The following is a 21,993-nucleotide window of genomic DNA, read 5'->3' as shown; positions in this document are numbered from 1 at the left end:
TGATTCCAAAGTTAGATGAAGTAAGTGTAGGCAGGAGACACAGGAAGATGCTCATCACTAGAGATGCTAGAGAGCTGCTGGCTGCTAGTTAGTCTGAAGGGTGGAAACCTCAGACAGGAAGAGATGCTTGGGGTTTATACAGCTGTTGGGAAACAGGAGTTTGAAATCTCAGACTTTCTTTTGCATTACACATCCATGGGGACTGAGCTTTCTGTGCTGCTGAGAATATCAAGGACTTGGCTGTGTATAGTTATTCTGTTCTTGGTTCATTGGAGGGTAGGTTCCAAGACCCCTCACTCCATCCTTTGGGTGTTCCACATCCCTTTCCTCCTACCTGCATCCCTTAACAACCCCCTTTCCTTTCCTGGAGCAACCCTAGCATTTCTGGCTTGCTTCTCAGACTTAGACAATCCCTGATGTCTAGGCTCTGTTCTGAATTAGAGTCTGCAAGTTCCTTCATGCTGAATGACTGTGGGGGAGAGCTGCTGCTGAGTGATAGTTTTGTTTTGTTTTTTGTTTGTTTGTTTTTTATATTTTGCTGAGCCACCTGTGGACAAGGCCCTCTTAAGAAACGTGTTTGCCTCTCTTTAGCCTCCTCTCTACCCAACTAGCCTTTTCCTAACATCTCCTGTGGTCCAGGTCTTTTCCAACCTCCTCTGAACAGATGTCTTCCCTTCATCTTCTGAGATTGTTATGAAGAGTAGGGGGAGGAGGATGCAGGAGTTTGGAGTGGTGCCTCTTATGCTATCAAGCTTCAGCTTTTAGAATCTTGGAAAGGCTCCACCTAGGAAAGAGTTCCAGAGAAAACAAACTTTGGATCCCGGCTCATATGGGAAAATGTCTGTTTGCAGAGGCAGCTTTAGGAACATTGGCAGAGACTGAGGCAGGTTTGGCCTTGGTCTGTAATGGATCTGACATGGAGCCTTCCTGGGCCCATGGATGTTGTATGGTCTCTAGAGGAGAGATCTCTCTTAGAAGCTGTAATGCTATCACCTTCACGCGGTAGCCTTAGTGTCTCCAATGAAAACTGTAACTTTTGCAGTTTCAGAGGTTTTTGCCCTCATGATGGCAAGAAGGATTTGAACGAACGAGCCACTCCCTCTATCTTACCATCACTCCTGATCACATAAATTCCCTCTTGGACATTTCTTCTGTGGGATAAGAAGTCAAAAAGGGCATCTTGCGCCCAGCTGAATCATCTCCCATGTCATAAAACTCTTCCCCTTCCCAACTCAGGAATGGCACCCAGGATAGTAACAGTGGGAATAATTTGGGGGTGTTAAAACTATTAAATGAAATGGGTTTTGGTCAAACAGTTTAGGAAAGTGATTGGGCAGAATTCATGGTGATGGCAATTTTTTTTCCCTGATTCCAACTTGATCAGTTTAGTAATTGTGTGATGCTCAGGAAAATGATTATATTTTATACATCAGACGAATCAGGCAAAGCAGTGTGGATACAGGCGCTGGGAGCACTTGATTTCTGCATTTAAGACGACTTCCCCAAGGATTTGGACTTGGGGTTTAATACTGACCATTAATCCCTGGTATCTGCCTCTTCTGCCAGGGGTCTTTTCAAACATAGACAATCATGGGATATTAAACTTGAAGGACAATAGAGATCATCTAGTCCCATCAACTCACTATATATATGAGGAACCTGAGGTCCAGAGTGGGGATGTGTCTTACCCAAGGTCACATGGTGAGTTACTTCCTTTGACATCCTTGTATGAAGTAAAGCCCCTTCCTGTGCCAGTTTTGATTCTTAAGATCCAAAGACCCATAAGCCCTCAGAGGAGTAGGCTATAGCTGGATATCCAAGTTTGGATTAGTACCCAAGTCCCTTGGGTGAGAGGAGTCTTTTTAAGAGGAGAAAGCTTCCTTAGACTAAAGTGAGGAATGTCGGAACGCAAGAGAGGGACCATGGCCTGGAGAGAAGCAGTGGCATCATAAACCTTCTCAGAAGGCTTCTCCGATGTCTGGAACTCCTGTCTTGCCCCATCCCATGCCAGAGATACCCTGGTTGGGGTTCATCCCAGAACCATGGAATCACAGCCCATGGAAAACTGAACTTCCCCTTAACATGATGTCATGAACAAGGGAGATACCCTCTATTTTCATAAACTGATCTCACTCCTTGCAGACAGAGCTAACATAACAACCAAAATGACTCATCCCTACTTTGATCATACTATGTCCTAAGTAGGGGGAGCAAGGAAATCTCAGTACAATTGAATTCTGTTTTGGTCTCTCCCCATCCTGTTTGCCCAATACTCAGGAGCTCATTGTGAGCACTCCATTCCAGAATACAGCTTTCTTAGAAAGCTGTGTTTTATCTGTTTACCTGCTCCCACCCCCCATATTTAAATAGGTATTTTTACAATCTGGGATTGATTGAGCCATTCTTTTCTGGATTTTGATTAGTAATACCCATGTCTCTGGACATCCTTCTCAGTCCCTAGACACGTGGCCAGAAAGGAACCAAGCTGTAATGGTAGTTCGCTTTTCTTGAGGTGGCTCATGACCTTATGGCCAACTATATCACTCACTCCTCTATGACGGTGCTAGCCCCTGTAAGACATGGAATTATTGGAAGGTTGAGCTCTTAGTCACCTTTTTCTAAGTATTTCACAGCTCTGGGAATATAAGGTGAGAGGCTAATGAGAAAGTGTATGTAGGCTTGGGAGTATAGTACCCTTACCTCCTTGTGTAGTTGAAAGTGGTAATAAATTTAGTTCTTAGAATTAGATCCCTAAGGACATTGAGTTCAGAGCCTTCTTTCCCAACTCCTCTGCCAATACGAGTGTACATGCACACCCCCTTATCCCCCTCCCCAGGAGCTCATTGTCAGGGATTCTTCTACTTAGAAATATGCTCATAGAGCAAGACTCCTTTAGATGAGTCGGCTGTACCTCTTCCATGACAGTTCCAGGCCAAAATCCCCATGAAATGCTTGCTTACTTCCCTTTCTCACTTCAGTGAAGGCCCTAGCAAAATGGAGTGTTTCCCATTTCTCTGAGCATATTTGTTTTAAGTTATCCCTACCCCTATCCTTCCCTTCTGCTGGCAAGTCATTTTATCTATTCCCAGTATATACCTATATTTATAGCTCTAGATTTTCCCCCTTTCAAACTCCCTCTCTGTTTCCCCTCTTAGTTTTGATCTTCTTTGGGGGTTTTGATTTTTACTTTATTTTGCTTTTTTCTGTTTTTCTGTTTTTTTTCTTTTTGTTTTTTTATAGGTTTCAGAGAAATTATGTTGAATCCAATAAGCCTTTCCGGACATTCCAAGCCTCTTAACCATGGCATCTATGTTGAGGATGTCAATGTTTATTTCAGCAAAGGACGTCATGGCTTTTAAAAAAAAAAAACTCCTTTTAAGCCTCCTTGTTCTGATGTCACCTTGGTAGGATGGGCCCTCTGAGAGGTTGGAAGTGCTAGGCGTTGCTCTTTTTGGATCCAGGGATGCTAAGTAGAAACTGCATGAGCCACCAGTGCTCCCACACCCTTTACCACCACTGAGATGGGTGTGTCTCCCATCGACCACTGGCAGGTTGCCCCTCCCTCCTGTCATCACTGTGCTCCTTTTCCTCCGGCCTCCGAGGCAACTCCTGCCAACGTCTTTAGAGCCAATAAAGAGAATCCAAACCCAAGCACCAGGAGCTACCTTTAAAACACACTAGCCATTCTCTTGACCCAACCATCACAAGAAAGCCTGAAGTCCAGCCATGTTCCAGTCTCACTTTCCTGCTTGGAAGCATGGGGTCTCCATGCTGTCCTCTCAGTGATCTCGTCACCCTGCAGCCTCCAGTGGGGAAGAGTCACAGAGAGCTTTTAAGCAGAGGTGGAGACAGCGCGGTAAGAGGAAGGGGAGCCAGGCTCAACTGTTGGCAACAGATTAGGTCTCAGAGGGAAGAATGGAAGACAGTCATTTTGTTGGTTTATTTTTATCTTTATTTTTTGTGTATGTGTGTGTGTGGAGAAATATCATGCTTTTTTGTGGACACACTTGCCCCCTCCTTCTTCTTCTCTCTGGAATGGCTCATAGTGAGTGCAATGTTAGCAAGTCCTTTGGAAAGAGTTTTTGCTGACTCCACCTGGGTCCCTAGAGCTACAGTTCCGACAAGCATTGGCTACAGAAGGTCTTGCCTGTGAATTGGCCATCCTACTAGGACCACAAGGGACCAAGGGATTCAGGGACCAAGACCCTTCCTCCTAGCCCATGATCTCGGGATTGGCTCTCCTCCCATACATTCACTTTCTCTTGACTCTGAGAACCTTTGGAACCCAGTGGAATCATCATGTCAAGGTCAAGATGAACTGAAGGGGAAGAGAAGTAAAAACCTGGCCTCCTCCAGTTCCTCTCATGGCACCGATGGGCGTGTCATCCTGGTCTCTGGTCGATATGTGTGTTCACTTTGCTTGCTTCCACTCATGTCTTACTCCACAGCCATCCTCTCCCAAAGAAGGGTTGTTCCCCTATTTTCAACAGAAGGGGTTGATAGTTCTTTACATAATAGGAAAGGCAAATTTGCAGAGCATGAAAGCTCAGCCTGGTTGGCTGAGGGCTAGCTAAGTGAATTCTGGCTTGGCCCAACTCTCCCCAGTTCCATGGAGGTCCCTGTTATGGGAAAGTATAGCGGGCATCCCCAGTTCAGTTCTTGAAACAACATGGTTGTTACTTAACAACCAGTATGTTCTGATGTAGTGTTGCACAGCAGTGAAAGACAGAGCATATGCTTTTGGCAAATTGAGCAAATCTACTTGCGTGCTAAAGTTACTACTCAAGGGTTATACTCCTTAGTGCCTGTAGATGGTGGATCATCATGCCAGGTTCCTATCCTGATGCTCTAGATACCTCCGTGGGGTACATAAGCATGCAGCTTTCCAAGTTCTTTCCCAGGGCCTAGAGTGACTTCCACAGTGTCACTTTAGGCACAGGGTTTCTCAAGGGCCCACAGTCCCTTCTAGCACCACTCACCCTACTCCCCATGATTCTAGGTCAGACTCTTCCCCATCACACCCAGATGATCCCTCAGGTTCAGATCTCCTCTTGAGTGTGGCTTTAAGGAGTAAGCTTGAGGATAATGTTTTTAATTGTTGTAAATCATGACCTCATTTCCAGCCTCCCAGGCTCCATCCATCCATTGCAGCATCTTTTATTCTGGCATTTCTTCACTTTGTGCTATGACAATGGGGCATTGTGTTTCCACAGAGACTTATAGGAGTGTTCAGTGTATAGTTTCTTAATAAACACTTTATTTTCTAATGAAATGACTGCATCAGGCCTCTTATTTGGAAGTTCTGCGAAGAATATTAAGATTTAGCAATTCCAGGTTGCCCAAAATTTGTTTCCATTTTGGTATAACGTTTCAGCGGAAGTTTCTAGCACACTTCTGCTAGCAACAGGGTTTCACAATATTTCCCATCGGTTGGATTCATGGAGACTCCTCCAGGTTCCTCAGATTCCTACAATGGAGTATTTCTTCATCTTATTAGCTACCTAGAGATATTTAGTGTTTATCATTAGAGTGTGATAGACAGAAGAATGATTCAAACTCAATTCCTTTAGTTACTACTAGAGCTACTGATATCCTTGGTACCTGGGGAGTTTTCTGCTATTTGAGAAGCTAAGACTTGTAGAAGTTTTATTTTCAGAGCTGATGTACAAAGGGATCTGGGAGTTGGGGTGAGGAGCCTTTCTCTTTGATATATAAGCAAGCCTGTGGGGTTCGCCCTCTGGCAGAGTACCTTTCTATCTTTCCTTAGAAAAAGATTATTCTCTGAAATTATAGACCAATCTCTCTACACATATGTATATACCGACGTATGCACATGCATACCCACAATCACCTTGGTTTGGCTGTCTTGGCAGAGTTCACATGGGCTTTCAAAATGTGGAGGACACTCCCTGGATCCTACTGAAAGTCAAAATTTGAATTGAGAAGGCTTACCTCTCTGACCAAGTTTGGATTCTGGCCTCACCACAAGTATAAAAGCCAAAATGCCTTCTGAACTTTATATTTGTTTCCTTTGGGGAGGAGTGCAAGCAAGAGATCAATGGTTGGAGAAAGGATAGTAGGTGGATATGGCCTGTTCTCTGGGCCTCACTGGGCCTTGTTGGAGCTCCATCATATAGGAAGTTAAAGAAAAACGAGCCAAGGTAGGTGGGAGGTGTGACAGTGTTGCTCAGATGAGATTCTGGCCTTTCTGTATAACGTCACTCGCATTATTTTCTACATATGTCTGACTGAATACTTCTACCCTAACTGCAAGTCTGTGTTCGTAAGAGTGGCCTAGTATAGAGGCTGCACTAACTCCCCACTTTTGAATATCCTTTGAGATTCCAAGATATCAGGGTTGGGGCAGGGATGTTTGGTATTGGGGGTCTATCCTTGGGACCAAGGAAAGGGTCATGAATTCAAGAGAAAACTTTGGTTTTTCATATGAGAAATATTTATGTTCTGTGTTATCTCATGCACAGAGCCTGCCATTGTTCAGCATGGACAGGTGGGAATAACCCCTGAGAAGATGGGAGGTGACAGGGGTTAGTTAGCATGAAGAGCTCTTCTTATGTAGCAGAATGCAAGAAGAAAGCATAGATCTGTGGGGTTGTTCAAAGGTTCAGGGGCAAGAAAATAAGGGAGTCTTTGTCTGGTGGCTTCTATTTTACCAGTGAGGTATGAGACAAGGTCGTGTGCCATGTGTGAGAAGATCTGGTAAGAGTTGAGAAGATATACAATGACATTGGAAGACACTAACATGAATGCCAGAGAAGTGTAGGAAGGTTGCCAGGAAGAAGAAAGACCTGGTTGAGTTTGGGAAAGAATGTCTCATGTCAAGGCCTACCATTTCTATGGTTTCCTGCTATGTATAATGTGCCATGAGATTCTCCCCATTAGGCCTTGGGGGGAGACAGAACTGGCACAGGGCACTCCCAGAGAAGCGCTCAGTCCACAAAGGCTGCCAGGTTGGAGGACTAAGGTGCATCACCCATCAGACCTGCAATTTCCTCATCTTCTTGGTTCAGAGATCACTGATAGATGTTCATGGTGATTTTCCTAGACATATGCATGTGGTTTGATCTTAAGAGATTTTTGTTGTAGAATATTATGTTTAACTAACCTATGAGCCTGGCATGCTTGTCAGGTACTTCCTGGTCTTTATTCTGGAGTGGTATTTGAGAGGTGCCACTTGTGTGTATTGGAGACTGTGAAACTCAACCATATGCTTCCTCTACTGTGTACCTTTAAGTACACGGCATACAGAGGCTGTGCGTGAGGCAGTGTTGTATGGCCAGTTCGTGGAACTGAGGTCTAAATACCTCATATTTAGGTTGACAATGGAGCACTCATTATCATTACCCTGTTTATTATAGGAAACACCAACTCAGAACCAGAACTTTTTGTCCAATGGAAAGTGAGGCTCAGACAAAGTCATTAACCACCCCGAGTTTCCACAGCAATGGCACCACAGGGTATGCTTGTGCTCTGGGCATTCTTGGTCATTCTTGTGGTCCCACAAAGCAGCCTCTTTTCTGCTCCTGGAGGCTTTACCCTGATAGCTTCCTACCCTCTACCTTAAGATATGGTCCTTCATGTATTATTCCCTGCTTCCTTATGGAACTATCTTTGAGGTATCCTGGTGTGTTGAATCTCTGCCATATAATTCTCTCCAAGCAGAGAACAGACACTAAGTAGCTTCAAATTAGAAGCTAAGAAGCTGGCCTTTGAGCTTCTCTCTCATGGGAATTTTATATTGCAGCCAAGAACACAACACGTGCATCCTCACCTACCCCTCTCCATAGGTGTGACAGCAGCAGAAGCAGTAGCAGAATACTAGGCTGTGACACCTCCACTAATTCTAGTTTGGCCCAGTTCCTTCAGGCTGAAACCAGAATAGAGAAAAGATCAAGAGTCTCTGATACAATCATAAGGTGGTTGGTGATGACTTGGTTCACCAGAGCAAACACAGGAGTAGACAGATCTATACAGGATGAGTTCATTGTTATGTAGCTTTCTAAGCTAAGACAGTCATGGGTTGGGCAGAGTGGAGCCTTCCTTCTTGCTGACTCCTGCACTGAAGCCAGAACTGCACACAGGTTGTTTAACAGACTGATGCAAAATGCAAAATGCAAAATGCCAGTGGCAGAAAGACAAAGAAATGGGATAGTGAAGAGTAGGCTTGGTTCTTCCTCTGAGACTTCTCTGAGAGACAAGGATGAAACTCTTCGGCTTGACAGTGGAGGGAGAGAGGCTGACTGGAAACTAATGGACCTGGATTGCATCTGCAGGGTCCAGTGCTGGCCTTGGCTCCACTCCTCTCCTCTGCTTGTTCTACCTACCCACTCCACTCCTGCTCTTTAACGCTGGTTGATGTGGGCGAATCTACTTTGCAGTTTCGGGTTTCCTTGGAAAGGTCTGGTTCTATGTTCTGCCTCTAGAAATCCTGTAGTTACCGCCCCCTCTACTTCCCACTTCCCAAGAGAATCTCAGCCTAGATCTGACAATGTATTTTCAGAGCTAAATCAGATTCCTCCTTCAACCCTACTTGAACTCACAAGTGACTTGAAGGAGAGGTGTTAGCCAGGGGGTTGGTTCCAAAATTACATCAGGAATCAGAAGCTTGCTTGGGTAGGATTTGGGCCCTGTTTCTTTGTACACAACGACTGAAACCTCTGCAGAGTAACCTGGCCTCATTTTTTTTTTGTAATTAAAGGACAACTTGGCCAGGAAAGATATTTCTATGTGCCCTGTAAAAGATCTGTGAAGGCCTTTGCCTTGTGAAGCCTTTCTGTCTGTAGAATGGCTTTCCATAACATAAAACACCTTTGGGTGTGCTTGCAGGAGCTCAGTCTTCCTTGCCCACTGTCTTCTCCTTAAAGGTGGATTTGAATTTGTGGAGCCTTGTTTAAAGTTACTTCATGTTCCAGTCTGTAGGAGGAGGTCTGGGAATTAGGAGGGGACTCAGGGTTAAGCCATAGATGGGGACAGGCTTGGTTTTTGTGACAAAGGGAAGTGAGATGTTCAGGGTGATCTCTGTGAAGCATAGGTCCTGCCAGGTCATAAAGGATGCTGATGACTCCTGTGTGAAGAGCCTCTAGCCCAGGCCCAGTGGGCACTTGAGACATTTTGGAGTGAAGGTGAAAGTCAGGATTACAGACTCGCAGAAAGCAACCAGAGCTGCTGAGAAAGTCATTGATGACAGCTCTGGTGGGACTTCCAGGCCTGCGTACTAGGAGACACAGGGATTTATTACACATAATCAGGAACACCCCTGTGCTTTGCATAATCACAGTGTTAACTCATGACCCTATGCAAATCATAGTCTTTCAGAGCCCTTTCAATGTAAATAAGTACAGCTTTGATGAGGGTAAGTGAATAAAGATGGGGGGTATGGCACAGTTAAAAAAAAAAAGATGGGCCCTGGATATTCTGATTCCAAACCATTGAGCTCTTACTTCACCCATCAACTAAAGAAAAAGTTAAATGACACCAGTTCAGAGGGTTTAGAGGAGGAGTGGTCAGGATCCCCATTCAGCCATGGACAGGGGATAAGGAACAAAGAGTGAGGCTGTCCACAGGTATGCATTCCAGAACTGTGCCTGTCTGCCAGGACTGGCTTCAAGAGCATCATAGCAGCTTAGAACACACCAGCAAGCCAGACTTTGGTAAGTAACACTGGCGAAAGCCTTGGTGGAAACCTATAAGGCCAGCTTGCCTTTACAGATTTCTTTCCTTCTGCTTCTGCCACCTTTATGCTGTCTGGAATCATGGCAGCTAAATGAGGCTTGGTTCTGCTGTTGAAAACTTCATTGGAGCAAGTAGTCTATTTTTCTTAAAAATATACTTTCTTCCCTCTCTTGACTCGTGAAGTTCATTTGTCAGTGAGAAGGACAGGACCTAAACTGGCAATGGTAAAGTGACTTAAATGCTGTCAGATGTGGCCTGGCAAACTTTCAATTACAAACTTCTGAAGAACCACCAACTTTCTTACTATGAGCACATGCTAGCTTTGCTGTGTGTGTGTCCTTGTGATATGTGTGGTGTGTCTCACTTTGTAAGGCTTGGAATAGTATTTGGTGAAAAGTCATGAATCCTGGTCTCCTTCTCATATGGACTTCTCAGGGAAAGAGAAGGGAATGACTGGAGACAAGAGCCATATGTACTCTTATGAGAAATATGACTTTCTCTCAGACACTCAGGAACTTAAAGTACCGTTGAGTTTGATAGTACTAGGCTCTAGCCTCTGTAGCAGTTCTCGCTGTCTTTCATGGAGGAGCAATCTTCAAGATATGTCCTCCTGATCAAGACAAGAACACATCTGTGACCTGAAGTCTGTGTCCTATAGGCCAACTAATAATCCTAGGGGAGCTGGAAAATCCTAGAACACAGGCTAGATGCCAACGGAATCAATCACTGTGCACACATCAGTATCATCACCTTCTTGCTGGTAAGGTAGAAGGAATAAATCTACAAGCAACTCTTTGGGAGTGTTATTTTTTTTTGAAAGATCAAGTCTGGCTAAAAAGGTACAGCCAGGGCCTGTGAAATTCTCTGGATGTCTCTACCAGGGTGCCATAGTTTTGCTCTCAAGTTCTTCACTCGATAGGAAACTGACTGGAAATTGGCCAGGGAGACCTGGTCTGGTCTTTCCAGTCAGTGGGCACTATAGGAGGTGCCATCAGTACAGATCATATTTTGGAATTTCATGACTGGGAGACTTTAAATTTTCAATCGGTGTCTAAATGATCCCCAGAATGCTTCAATCCTGATGGCTGTCGGTTTGGTGTTTCTTGTGACCCTAACAGACATTTGTGGGTTAACTAACACCTATGATGTCAAATGGACAACTTGTTTAAGAAGAAGACCACAGTGGCTACCATAATCATTTTATTGGGTCAGCCACTTCACCAACTGTTATTCCACATGGACAGTTCAGTTTTCTGGGCAAGGCTTCAGCTGCCACAATATGGTTCTTCCTTAATTTGGAATTTCCCAACTTGCAGAAAAATCATTTTCTCATTTCAGTTACTAGATAAATGAAGATCACGTGCTTCTCGTTACTGGCCCCAGCAGCACTCCCTTTAAGTCTGTCAGATGCTAAAGATTCATCAGATACCTTTAGAGAACATCAGGCGGATTACCTCTGGCTCTTACAGGTTCATGGTTTACATTAGGATATTGAAGGCTCTGAGAACCCCTTCTGTAAATAAACCTTGTTATTCTGCAAGTTTTCCAACATAATTGAACACAGAGCATTCTTTCTTTAACATCTATTAGTACATTCCACACTCATACTTCAGGAAACATTGGTTATTGTGTGGTTAGAAGCTTTTAAAAGAGAACTAAGCATGATGCTTCATCAGTGAACTGTTGATGTCAAAGATACCAAGAAAGGACCATACCTCACATCTCTACCCAACAGGAGGCTCAGTCCTCCATATGGTAAGTCCCTTCACAAAGGAGCTCGAGACTTCTGCTCTAACACGGGCCACTCCCACAGACTGATGTCACCTAGTGGTGGCACACAGAAATGAAGATGGGAATCCCAGTCTCAGCATTGCCACTAAGCAAGCGATGTGGGGTAAGTAACTTAATTTGCCTAGTTCTGTATTTGTTTCAGTGTCTGACAAAAAGACTGAGTGACACCCATGTAAAATAACCTATTCAACAGACACTCTGAAAGCCATGTCCCAATGAGCCACTGCTGACTCCTGGCAGGGAACATCTTTTGGCTCTTTGGGACTCTCTGGTGAATGTCCTGGCCCACGGCATGGGAAGAGTGTGAGAAACAGAGAAGCTGTTTTTGTAAGTAGAGATCAGCTGGTTTTTCTGGGTGAGGAAGGAAGCCAGTGTTTGGGGTTTAACAGACCCTTCCTGTCACCTTTGGACAGGGCCAAGCGGGAGTTTTCAGCAAGATTTTCCAACTTTGATTTCAAGAAGGCAGCTCTGCCTAACAAATAGTCTGAAATGTCAAAGAATAAATGTTAAAGCTCAAGAGGTCGCTCTCCAGGGAGTTGCCTGGGCTGGTGAGGGAGGGAGGGGAGGAGGGAGAGAAGGACACAGAAGAATCCTCCACATAAAGATTCCAACTTGGTTTTGTGATATTTAAGAGAAAAGGAAACTGAATTATTTATAACATGGAGGATGGAAGCAGGCTATAGAGGAGTGACAGGACTGGGGATGGGAGTTTACATTCCAGTATTTGGCTGGTAATGCTTCTTTTTGTCCTTGACATGCTATTAGCCATTTCTTGTGTTGTCTAGTGTCATTACTCTGTAGAAAACCAAGATCATCTGATACAGGGGGTGCAGGCGGCAGTATCTGGAAACAACTAATGTGAAAAACATGGTGTCATTCCCTCCAAGGGTCTGAAGTACATGATTGGATAGCCCTTCCCTGTCTCTCAGCTTCCAGCCTGTGCTTCACAAGGCAGATATTCAGAGGAGCCCTGTTCATGTGTGAGTGGGAACTATCTTGCTCTTGGTCTGGACACCAGTTGTCAACGTACATAACAAGGAAGGTGAATTCCACCTTTCAATTGTTTCATCTGAAAGATGATGGAGACAATTCTCCTATGCTCCTTCTGGGAATATAAAGGATGCCACGTGTTCAGAATATCTTTGCACTTTGTGGCAGGGACAGGGGCATTGTATGAGGTGAGAAAAAAAAGAGAAAACAATTTAAAAGGAGAACCCAAATGCAACAGAAGGATTGGCAGTCAAACTGGACTGAATGGGATATCTTGTTTGTTTTGGCAATGATGCAAAAGAAGCCTCTTGGTGATAATTATACATTATGATTCTATAACACGGGTAATGAAATCCATCAAAATTTCAGTTAAAGTAAAAGCAGCAAGATGCAGGAGCTCTCTCTTCCCTTTTCACAATTGACAAGAATATGTTCTTTGTCACTTTCCTAATAACACTTTCTGTGTCCTCCTGACATTCAGAGATAGAAACACAGCCAAATTTTAGACACTTTGGGTTTAGTGAAGCAGGGCTATTCCAAGTGTAAATCAGATCCTGAGTGAACCTCTAAACACAAACCAGGAGCACTATGTTTAGGATACTTGAGTTTCATGTAGAACAGCAAATACTTGTACTTTTTTTCCCCTTAGACCTGTTTTTATCCACCTTGATGAACCTAGAGAACATTTTTGTTTCAGTTGAAATGTCATGGTGACACTCCTATTAAGAAACTCTGAGATGCACGTATTTCAACATTCAGTAGCTTACTGTAGTCTCCAGAAAGGTCTTCTAAATAATTTTCATCTAGTCCCTACTTTCTACCATGTAGAAGTTTAGCTCAGCACCTATTGACTTAGGGCCTTTTATACTCTTAAAAATTATTGAAATCATATCTGAAATTAGAACAAAAACCATACACACCCAAGAGCATACACAAAGCTCTCAGAGTGATGATATCACCACCGAGTAATGTAGGAATGTACTAGAAAGATTTCACTTGTTACAGAGCAAACTAAGGAGAGTCTGTCAGCTTATAAAATCCCATTGATAAGAGACGAGACAATGGATGGATGGAGATGAAGAGAGAAGCCATTGTATATTATAGTTTCCGCTACAAATCATGTTTGGTTTTGTTTAAGGAATTTGCAAACCAGCAGTGTTCCAACCAGCCCCTATACAAGTAAGTGTAAGGATGCTAACATCTCCCTAATTTTCTAACCTGGGTGGTTTTATCAGAGAGGGTGGACTATACCATAGGTTAAGTCTATGTGGCATCCAAGACATTTCCCCACAGATACATGTTTCATCATGGTTTGTGGTGGGTGACCCATACCTTCTATGATACATCATTTGTATACTGGAGGTGAGAACTACTTTGATATTGTTATGATAGACTCTTTGTTACTGATATTTCACAGCCTCACTGGGGGAATAGAATCTCCAGAAATGACTTTTGGGGTTCAGTGGTACAGTACTTACATGGCATGTGCAATGGACTGGGTTCTGTCCCAAATAACAGAGTTTAAAAATCAACATTTTGGAGGACCCCAAATGGACACTGGCTCACTAATTCATCCTTTAACCGTATGATGGCATCTTCTCTGAGGTGTATACTCTGTTGCTAAGTCAAAAAGTTTCACTTTTCCCTGCTTTCAAGAGCCTTTCAATCTACTGCAGAGACTTTCAACTGGTGGATGATTTTGTCCCTCAGGGAAATGTACATAGAGACATGTTTGTTTGTTTAACTTAGAATGGGTGGTATGCTCCAGCCTCCACTGCACAAAGAATTAGCCAGCCCATAGCATTAACAATGCCAAGATTGGAAAGTTTCAGTTTCATGAGAATGTAAAGCAGTATCCCTTAGTCCTGGGGAAGAGAGACTTCTGTAGTTCTTAGGACCCTCTGTAGCTGCCAGTGTTCAAGAGCCATGGGAAGTGACCACCTACAATCTACTCCCTTCATTGATAGTGTTTTTGCTCCCTCACCTTCCTCACCAAAGTTCTTGATGTGCTTCCAGGATCCTAGCATACTCTTCACTAAGGTATTCTAAGAGTGTGCTATGTTTTAAATGGGCTCACTAGGGTTGGCCGAGGGACCATTAGTTGTGGATAGTGGGTTGTACAGGTGTTGTAAGGGAACTTACAGATTTAGATTGAATGTGTAAATGCATCCATATGAGGCCCGTTTTGATGCAGACTGGAGATGAGGTCTTTGTGAAGAGGAACAATCGAAGGGTCAAATCTTTAGTTTCATGTCTCATAACACCAAGAAGCCAGCGTCCTTTGGGTTTGACTTTAAATTACACTGAAGATATGTTTAACAGGGGCATGCATATCTTACTTAACAACATGTTAGCCTGATTTATACCTTCCTAACCTTTGGACATCTGAGATATTTGCTTCTAATTAATAAGGGGTGGATCCTGTGTGAATAAATGGGTAATTAGGAAACAATATGATGAACTGTGAGATCTAAGCACAGAGGGAAGAACATCTACCTCTCAAACGACATTTAAAAATTAGTTTTAATTACATGTATATATTTATCTTTGTGTGTGTACATGTGTAGGCACACCATGCTTCTCTCTCTCTCTCTCTCTCTCTCTCTCTCTCTCTCTCTCTCTCTCTGTATGTATGTATGTATGTATGTATGTATGTATGTATGTATGTAAGACAATTTCTGTGTGAGTCCTGGAAAGATAGCTCATATCATTAGACTCAGTAGAAAGTGCCTGTACTCCCTGAGATACCTCACTGGCCTCTAACGCTATTCTTAAAAATGCTTAATCATGACATCTATTTGCAGCTGTATAAGTGGAAACGGTAGTTCACAGGCTCCCACAATCAAATGATCAGTTAAGAGTTAAATGCCCCATCATTTAAAGAGCTGCTGGTCTCCTCAAGCTTTGGGAGGCCTGACCCTATTGCCACGCAGCTAAGCACCATGGTCCTTTGCTAACCCCAGACTGTCTGAGCTGGACTTTGTGCCATGTCTACACTCTGGCAATGCTCATACAGAGTCATGCCCTTGTCAGGTTGCTATGGAGACTGATCTCAAGGTTTTCACAATTGACTGGTGTTTTGGGGTAGCTCTGTGATTATCAGTATGCTGTAACCAACATTGTAGGGGTTAGGGGAGCCCATCCACTATTGATGCCGTTTGCAGAATGTTGTGAGAAAAATCTATCTGTAACAGAGAGGGAAAGACACTGGGAAAATTGAATGGGAAAGATTTTCTTTCCACTCTTAATAACAGTGTGTTTTTTCCCTGATTACAAAAGTAATTTATATTCACAGTTGAAAATTCAGTAAAATACAGAAAAGCATACAAACACATAAATTATCTACCGTCTCATCACCCGGAGACAACACTGCTAACATTTTAGCTTTCTGCATTCTAATCTTTTTTATGTACTTATTTAATTATTTAACAGGATAAAAACCATTCTATGTGAACATGCCCACACATTTGTTTTTCGTTTTTTCTTTTATAAGATTGCTTGCATGTGCAGTGTCATTTATCTTTTGCAATATTAAAAATTTGTCTATAGGTAATGTAGTTACCAGATGGTTCAAAAAATACACCTTACAAAGACTTGTGCATGAATGTTCACAGCATCATATTTTTAATCAGCAAGAAGTAGAAAAACCCAATGTCTGTGAGCTAGTACGTTGATCAACAAAATACCGTATATCTCTATTGTGGAATACCACTAACAAATAAAGACGAGGAAATACTGATGCATGCTACAATAAATGAACCTCAAAAAAAGGCCAGGTAAAAGAAGGAATGTCTGTATCAAATGTAAGGCATACTCAAAACTATAGAGACAGACATTAGTTTAGCGATCAGGTCATCAAGACCTGGGCGGGGACAGAGATGAAATGTAAATGGACAAACGAATCTCACTAGGATGATAAAATGCTGTATGACTGGATTATACTGAGGATTATTTCATTCAGGAGATTTGCTAAAAGTAATTGAATTGTACATTAAAATGGATCAACTTTATGGTATGTACATAATGCCTCAATAAAATTTATATAATATACACATAGTTTATATATGAATTTAATAAAGTTTATATATGATATATAATATATAAAGCTTATATAAAATATATATAAACTTTATTAAGATACTGCATTTGTCCGTACTCTTTTGTAGTATTTTTGTGTATAAACTACAGGCACTGTCCCTCTTACACATGTTCCTCACCTGCAGATCCTTTCCCTAGTTCCATCAGTCCCAACTAATGTTCTTCTGTGTCCCTGAGAATTAAACGCAAGCAACTTAAATATGAAGAAATATGAATACATTTTCTTAATTTTTCTCATATTTAGCACAAAGGAGGCTATATCACACACTACTGTGTATTTTTTAGTACACCCCTCCTGTTATTTATTGAAACTTTTGCACTTCCTTATTTTATTTGATTTTATTTTTTAGATAAGTTCTTACTCTGTAGTCCAAGCCGCTCTCAAACTCATGATCCTTCTGTCTCTTCCTCAGAATCCTGGGTCCTAGGATTACACATGTGTGTCAAGACTCTCTACTTACTCCTTCATGTTTGTAACGTGTATCTAATCCATCATCATGTGGTATAAGACTTAACTACTCTGTTGTCTTTGGCCTTGTAAACAAGTACGCTAGTTTTTAATCCTAAATAAATATGGTTATATCTAAGTATACTAGTCATTTGGAGAGCCAAATGATACCCCAAGATTCATTTGTATATCTGTTTTATATACCTAGCTCATATATTGACTGTGAATATAGTAATGAATTTCCTAAAAGCATGAGGTTTCCTACAGTCTCAGTAAATGGGAATTTCTTCTCCCCATTTCCTTTCCCCATTTCTTTCTTCCTTCTTTCTTGGGACTTTCTATGTAGACCAAGCTGACCTTACATTCCTGATCCTTCTGCCTCAGCCTCCTAAACGCTGGGACTAAAAGTCTGTGCCAACATGCCTACTTCAGTACATGCCTAGATAATGCCCCTATTTATTACCTCAGCCCCTTATGTTTGGAAAACTGGGTTATTTCGTTTAAATATTCAATTCTCTGGGTAACTGGTGTTTGGATGCTTTTGGCAGCAAATCAGGGTAGGGGGTGCTGGTGGCCTGGTGATAGCTCCTCCACAGATGACTAGTGTCAGTACATGGCTGCATTACACCTATTACAGTCAGCTCTGATTGCTTATAGTCCTCCAGATAGGAAGGTATCCAGTGAACCCACTTATTTTTGTTTGTGATGGCAATACTTAGAAGTGGACTGGCATGTGCTGGATAGTTTTTTTATTTCACCACTCAGCTACATTGCCAGCTGAGGTTTACTTTCTTCTTTAAGCACAGTATCTCACTAAGTGGCCTGGGCTGATCATGAAATTGGGCTATTTCTGCCTCTGTTTTGCAAGCATCTGGACTCACAAGCCTGTATCAGGAGAACTGGCTTTTTCTCTTCATGACCACCTAACTTCCTTTTAACAGAAAGCTGCCTTGGGGGGAGAAACATCCTTCTGAAATCTGGGAGCTTTGGGATTTAGAAGACATCATTAGTGAATGCAGATGACACTGTCCTTTCTTTGGTCACTTCAATGTGTTATCAACAATCATATAATGTGAATGATATTGCCCTCCCGTATCTCTAAGGACCAGAGTCTGACCACATTTTAAGGCTGAGAGTTCTGAGTTACACCATCCAGAAATGTCAATGGGATCTGAGTGGAGTCTCTAATCTCATGTGCTGTGCAGATGGCTAACTAAGTATGATGCTTTGACTTTCTCAAAGTCAGAATGATGTCAGGAGTCAGTCCTCTTGAATCCTGATCTGGCCTGGCCTGACCTTTAAGCAGTCAAGCCTCCTGGGAGCATGCTGGATGGAGTATGACAGTAGAGATTGAAACTGGCTAGAAAACATGCAGACAGATCCTGAGCTCAATGTTTTCAGCCAACCCCTTGATCTGAACTGGAGGCAGAGGAGGGTCTAAGCTGGAAAAATGTCAACTGGCTGAAGAGCATTCAGAATAATAACAGGAGATCTCTTTTAGGTCAAGAGATCAATCATGAGATTATCTAAAAGCTTTTGAGGCCAAGTAATGGCCATGTTTTCTCCCTAGCAGCTCTGTGGTAACAACAGCACTGGGCTATGTTTCTAATGTGCTATCTCCTTATCCTGACAAGGCTCTATGTCTCTCTGGGGGTGGGTATGGAGAAAACAGAAGGTGACCAGGAGAAATGTAGACTTCTTTCTTCTGACTCTTGGACCCTTGACAACTGGAGATGCAGTCCTGGGAAGAGGAGAAGCCCCTCAACACCCAAACAGGTGATACAGGAAAATCCTAACCAGGTTGGGATACAGGCAAGCATAAGGAAGTGACATTAAGGATCAAGATCTGATAGCAACAGAGCAAATTAAGAAAAGCTGAACTTAGGAAGAGCATTGAAATCAAAATCAACATGTGCAATTGGGTTTGTGTCTCCCCTACAGCCTCAGCAAGCTGTTCATTGGTCATCATTAAACGTGGATGCCAAAATCAGCACACACATTTCAAGATCCCTGGGTGCTGACCTTTCCTATTTGCCAGATTGAGAGGGACAGTAGAAACCAGCTTTGGAAAGCCACTTGGCATATGTAACCCGCCATATAAGACTCTATAACTTCCTCTTCCATATCAGGGCTAGCTAGGGAGAAAATTTAGAAGAGCTCTCAGAACACATTCCTCTCCCCTCCTTACCAAAGAAGCCATTCTAGGGGTTGAAGCAAGCTATAACTGTGGATGGCCAGTCTGCAAAAAAATGTCATGTACCATCATGAGCACATCACTGTCCATTCAGCGGCTAGTCTATTTGGCCATGACCTAGGTTCATGAAACAAGAGCCCTCAGGACATAGGATATACAAAAATTCTGTCCCTGCAGCCACTGCAGACTCATCTTGCTACCTGCCAACTTTACTTTGCCTTCTCCATCCCCTCTTCCTGCCATAGCTGGTCGGACAGTTTCCAAATCTGCTTAAGCTGAAGTGCCCATCACAGTGGGTGCTCAACAAGTAGTTGTTAGATTATCAATAGACATTATTTACTTCTTTCCTTTTAAAGTTATTTTGGGAAGAATTGTCTCCTGATTCCTTGACATTTGACCTACATGATTCATAAACTATGTATGAGGGGTACACATTATTTTTTAATAACACATTCTATGATTTACTGAGTAACAGTTGCTAAGTATAGGCTACAGACTGGGTAATGAAGAGGGTTCAAACCTACATGTTGTTTCATAGGGAGATGGTCATTTAAACAAATAACACATTATGTTGTAGTGGGTACCTGTGGGGTCTAGGTTTCTTGGACTTTTATAATCTTTGCAATAACTTTATCTCTTAAGATAAATAAACATCTCTAGTCATGCACATGTTGCTAATGCTAGGTTAGACTAAGCTAGCTTTGAAAGAATCTGAAAGTAGCTTGTGTTGAATAAAGTCTAAGAAAATTAATCCAGGATGATTATTAGGAACAGCTAAGTGTGTGATGCATACCTGTAATCTCAGGACTCATGGAACAGAGGTACTTTGTCATAATTTTGAGGCTATCTGGGCTATAGAATTAATTCCAGGTTATATAGGGCTGTATAGCGAGACCCCCATCTAATCCCCAAAAGAAATTTTTGTGTTTAGTGACATGGGGGCAACTGTATCTATGGAATGAATCCATGAAAATGTGTGTTAAGGGATGAGGGATGAATGAGGACTGAAGACAATCAAGTAGAACACGGGACTGTGGACCATCCATCCATTCATCTGGAGGCAAACAGGAGCATGGAGTGATTTCTGACTGGGCCAATGGGACCCAATGCTTTTATCCTACAGGTGAGAAGCTAGTGTGAAAGAAGAAACTACGGTTCTGAAGACATGTGAGTGCTACATGGGGCAACAAACTGGAAACCATGGATACGGAGGTTTAGAAAACATTTTAACCTTGGGTGCTGGAAGAAAGGTGAAGAAGCACTATTGAACTATCTAAGAAAAGCCAGAACAATGAAGCTGGCATACATAATGGCAGAGAAAAACAATTAGGGGCATTAATTCTATTTCCTCAGCTCACTAAGAGTGAGTCAGAGTGTCTGGGAGAGCTTTGCTGTAGTCTTTTTGGAAGGGGATCCTGAGTTAGTCAGATTTAAAGAAGAGGACCTAAAAATCCAATAAGCCTTTAATTCAAATTCATAAACCATATTTAATAAAGAGACAAAGTATCCATTTTCTACCATCATTATTTTTGGCTGAACTCAACTGCTGAGTGCGTTTGATTTTGGCTGATTCCATAATAAAATTTTGAGACTATATGTTGCTTTTTTAAGGTAAAGGATAACTGGGGAAATACAACAAACAATGTTCTGCACCCCAAATTTCTTATCCTGTAGAAGATTCAACCTTGTGGCTGTAAAAGAATATACTGGTCTCATACAAAGATACTTACCATGTGAAACTGAATATGCTTCCATGCCTGGCTATTCCTAGCTGTTCCCTGGGATGAATAGTTACCTATAATTGCAACATGCCTGGGAGACCTTTCAGTTGATGTAATGGATCTTTATTTGCTGGTGCCTATGCTTTAATTGCAAAGATGTGATCAAGGTCCAGCTTACAGGTAGAGCGTTGACATGAAGGAGCAAGGAGGTGCACCAGGGAGACAGAGAGCCTTGGATTCTGCTGTCCCATTTTTTAATGATATTTATGTGTTTGCTCATTGAATCTGTGCTCTGAAGACTGTGGTCTTAAGTTCACTGTTAACTCGGGGTTGTGATTGCTCTCCTGCTGGGCACTGCCCTGGTTTAATATCTAGCACATCTGCTTTGGTTTCAGAATTTAGATCTGCTGAAGATGCCACCATCTGGGCTGGTGCTGGATCTCCAACCCTCACTTCATGTTTCCAGCCTGTGCATAATGATAAAAAGGCTACAGACACAGTCACTCATTTGTTCAACTGGTTCAGTGTTGATAACAGTTGTGTTCCAAGTACTTGTAGAGATGCTGGGGTATGGTATCCATGGAGACCACAAACAAACTGTCCATGGACATGGGTCACTGAGAGGCCTTAATGACAAATGATAAACAAATAGACAAATAAGCCAACAAGACATTTATCCGATGGCGCTAAACATGAAAACTGGCACAATCCTGGCGTAGAATTGACTTCTTTGTAGTTGGACAGTGAGCAATAGAGACAGGCAGTGGCTGCTGTCTGTAGCACTAAGCTTGGAGTGTCTGAGAAGAGAAGAAAGAATAGTGGTATAGACTGGAGGGGTGGGGGTGAGGATGTAGCTCAGCACATGTAAGGCTCTAGATTCTTCCCCCAGCACTGAAAGAGAGAATATGAAGGAGGGAGAGAAGAAGAAAAGGAGAAAGGGAGACAGAGACAGAGAAGATAGATAAGAAAGAGAGAAAAAGAGAGAAGGAGGGAGTCAGGGGAAAGAGGAGAGAGAGAGAGAGAGAGAGAGAGAGAGAGAGAGAGAGAGAGAGAGAGAGAGA

At 42.5% G+C, this 21,993-nt stretch overlaps 1 protein-coding gene across 5 annotated transcripts in view; it reads left to right on the top strand.

Moving 5' to 3' along the window:
• Ntrk3 (neurotrophic receptor tyrosine kinase 3) overlaps positions 1 to 21,993 on the top strand; it is a 377,280-nt gene that overhangs the window by 260,409 nt on the left and 94,878 nt on the right. Inside the window, exons 13-14 of one of the 5 annotated variants that reach the window (XM_028754781.1) lie at positions 1,567 to 1,701; positions 3,241 to 5,195. The exons of the other annotated variants lie outside the window; for them this stretch is intronic. Coding sequence (XP_028610614.1) covers positions 1,567 to 1,701; positions 3,241 to 3,359 — 254 coding nt within the window. The 3' untranslated portion in view covers positions 3,360 to 5,195. Of the gene's footprint in view, positions 1 to 1,566; positions 1,702 to 3,240; positions 5,196 to 21,993 lie in introns of those variants that run through there. 5 annotated transcript variants of the gene reach the window in all.

The sequence above is a fragment of the Grammomys surdaster genome, unplaced genomic scaffold (assembly GCF_004785775.1).
Source record: "Grammomys surdaster isolate TR1022 unplaced genomic scaffold, NIH_TR_1.0 126036, whole genome shotgun sequence".
In the NCBI taxonomy this organism is placed as follows: domain Eukaryota; kingdom Metazoa; phylum Chordata; class Mammalia; order Rodentia; family Muridae; genus Grammomys; species Grammomys surdaster.
The sequence above is the reverse complement of the archived record's forward strand: the minus strand, read 5'-3'. Positions and strand labels throughout refer to the sequence as shown.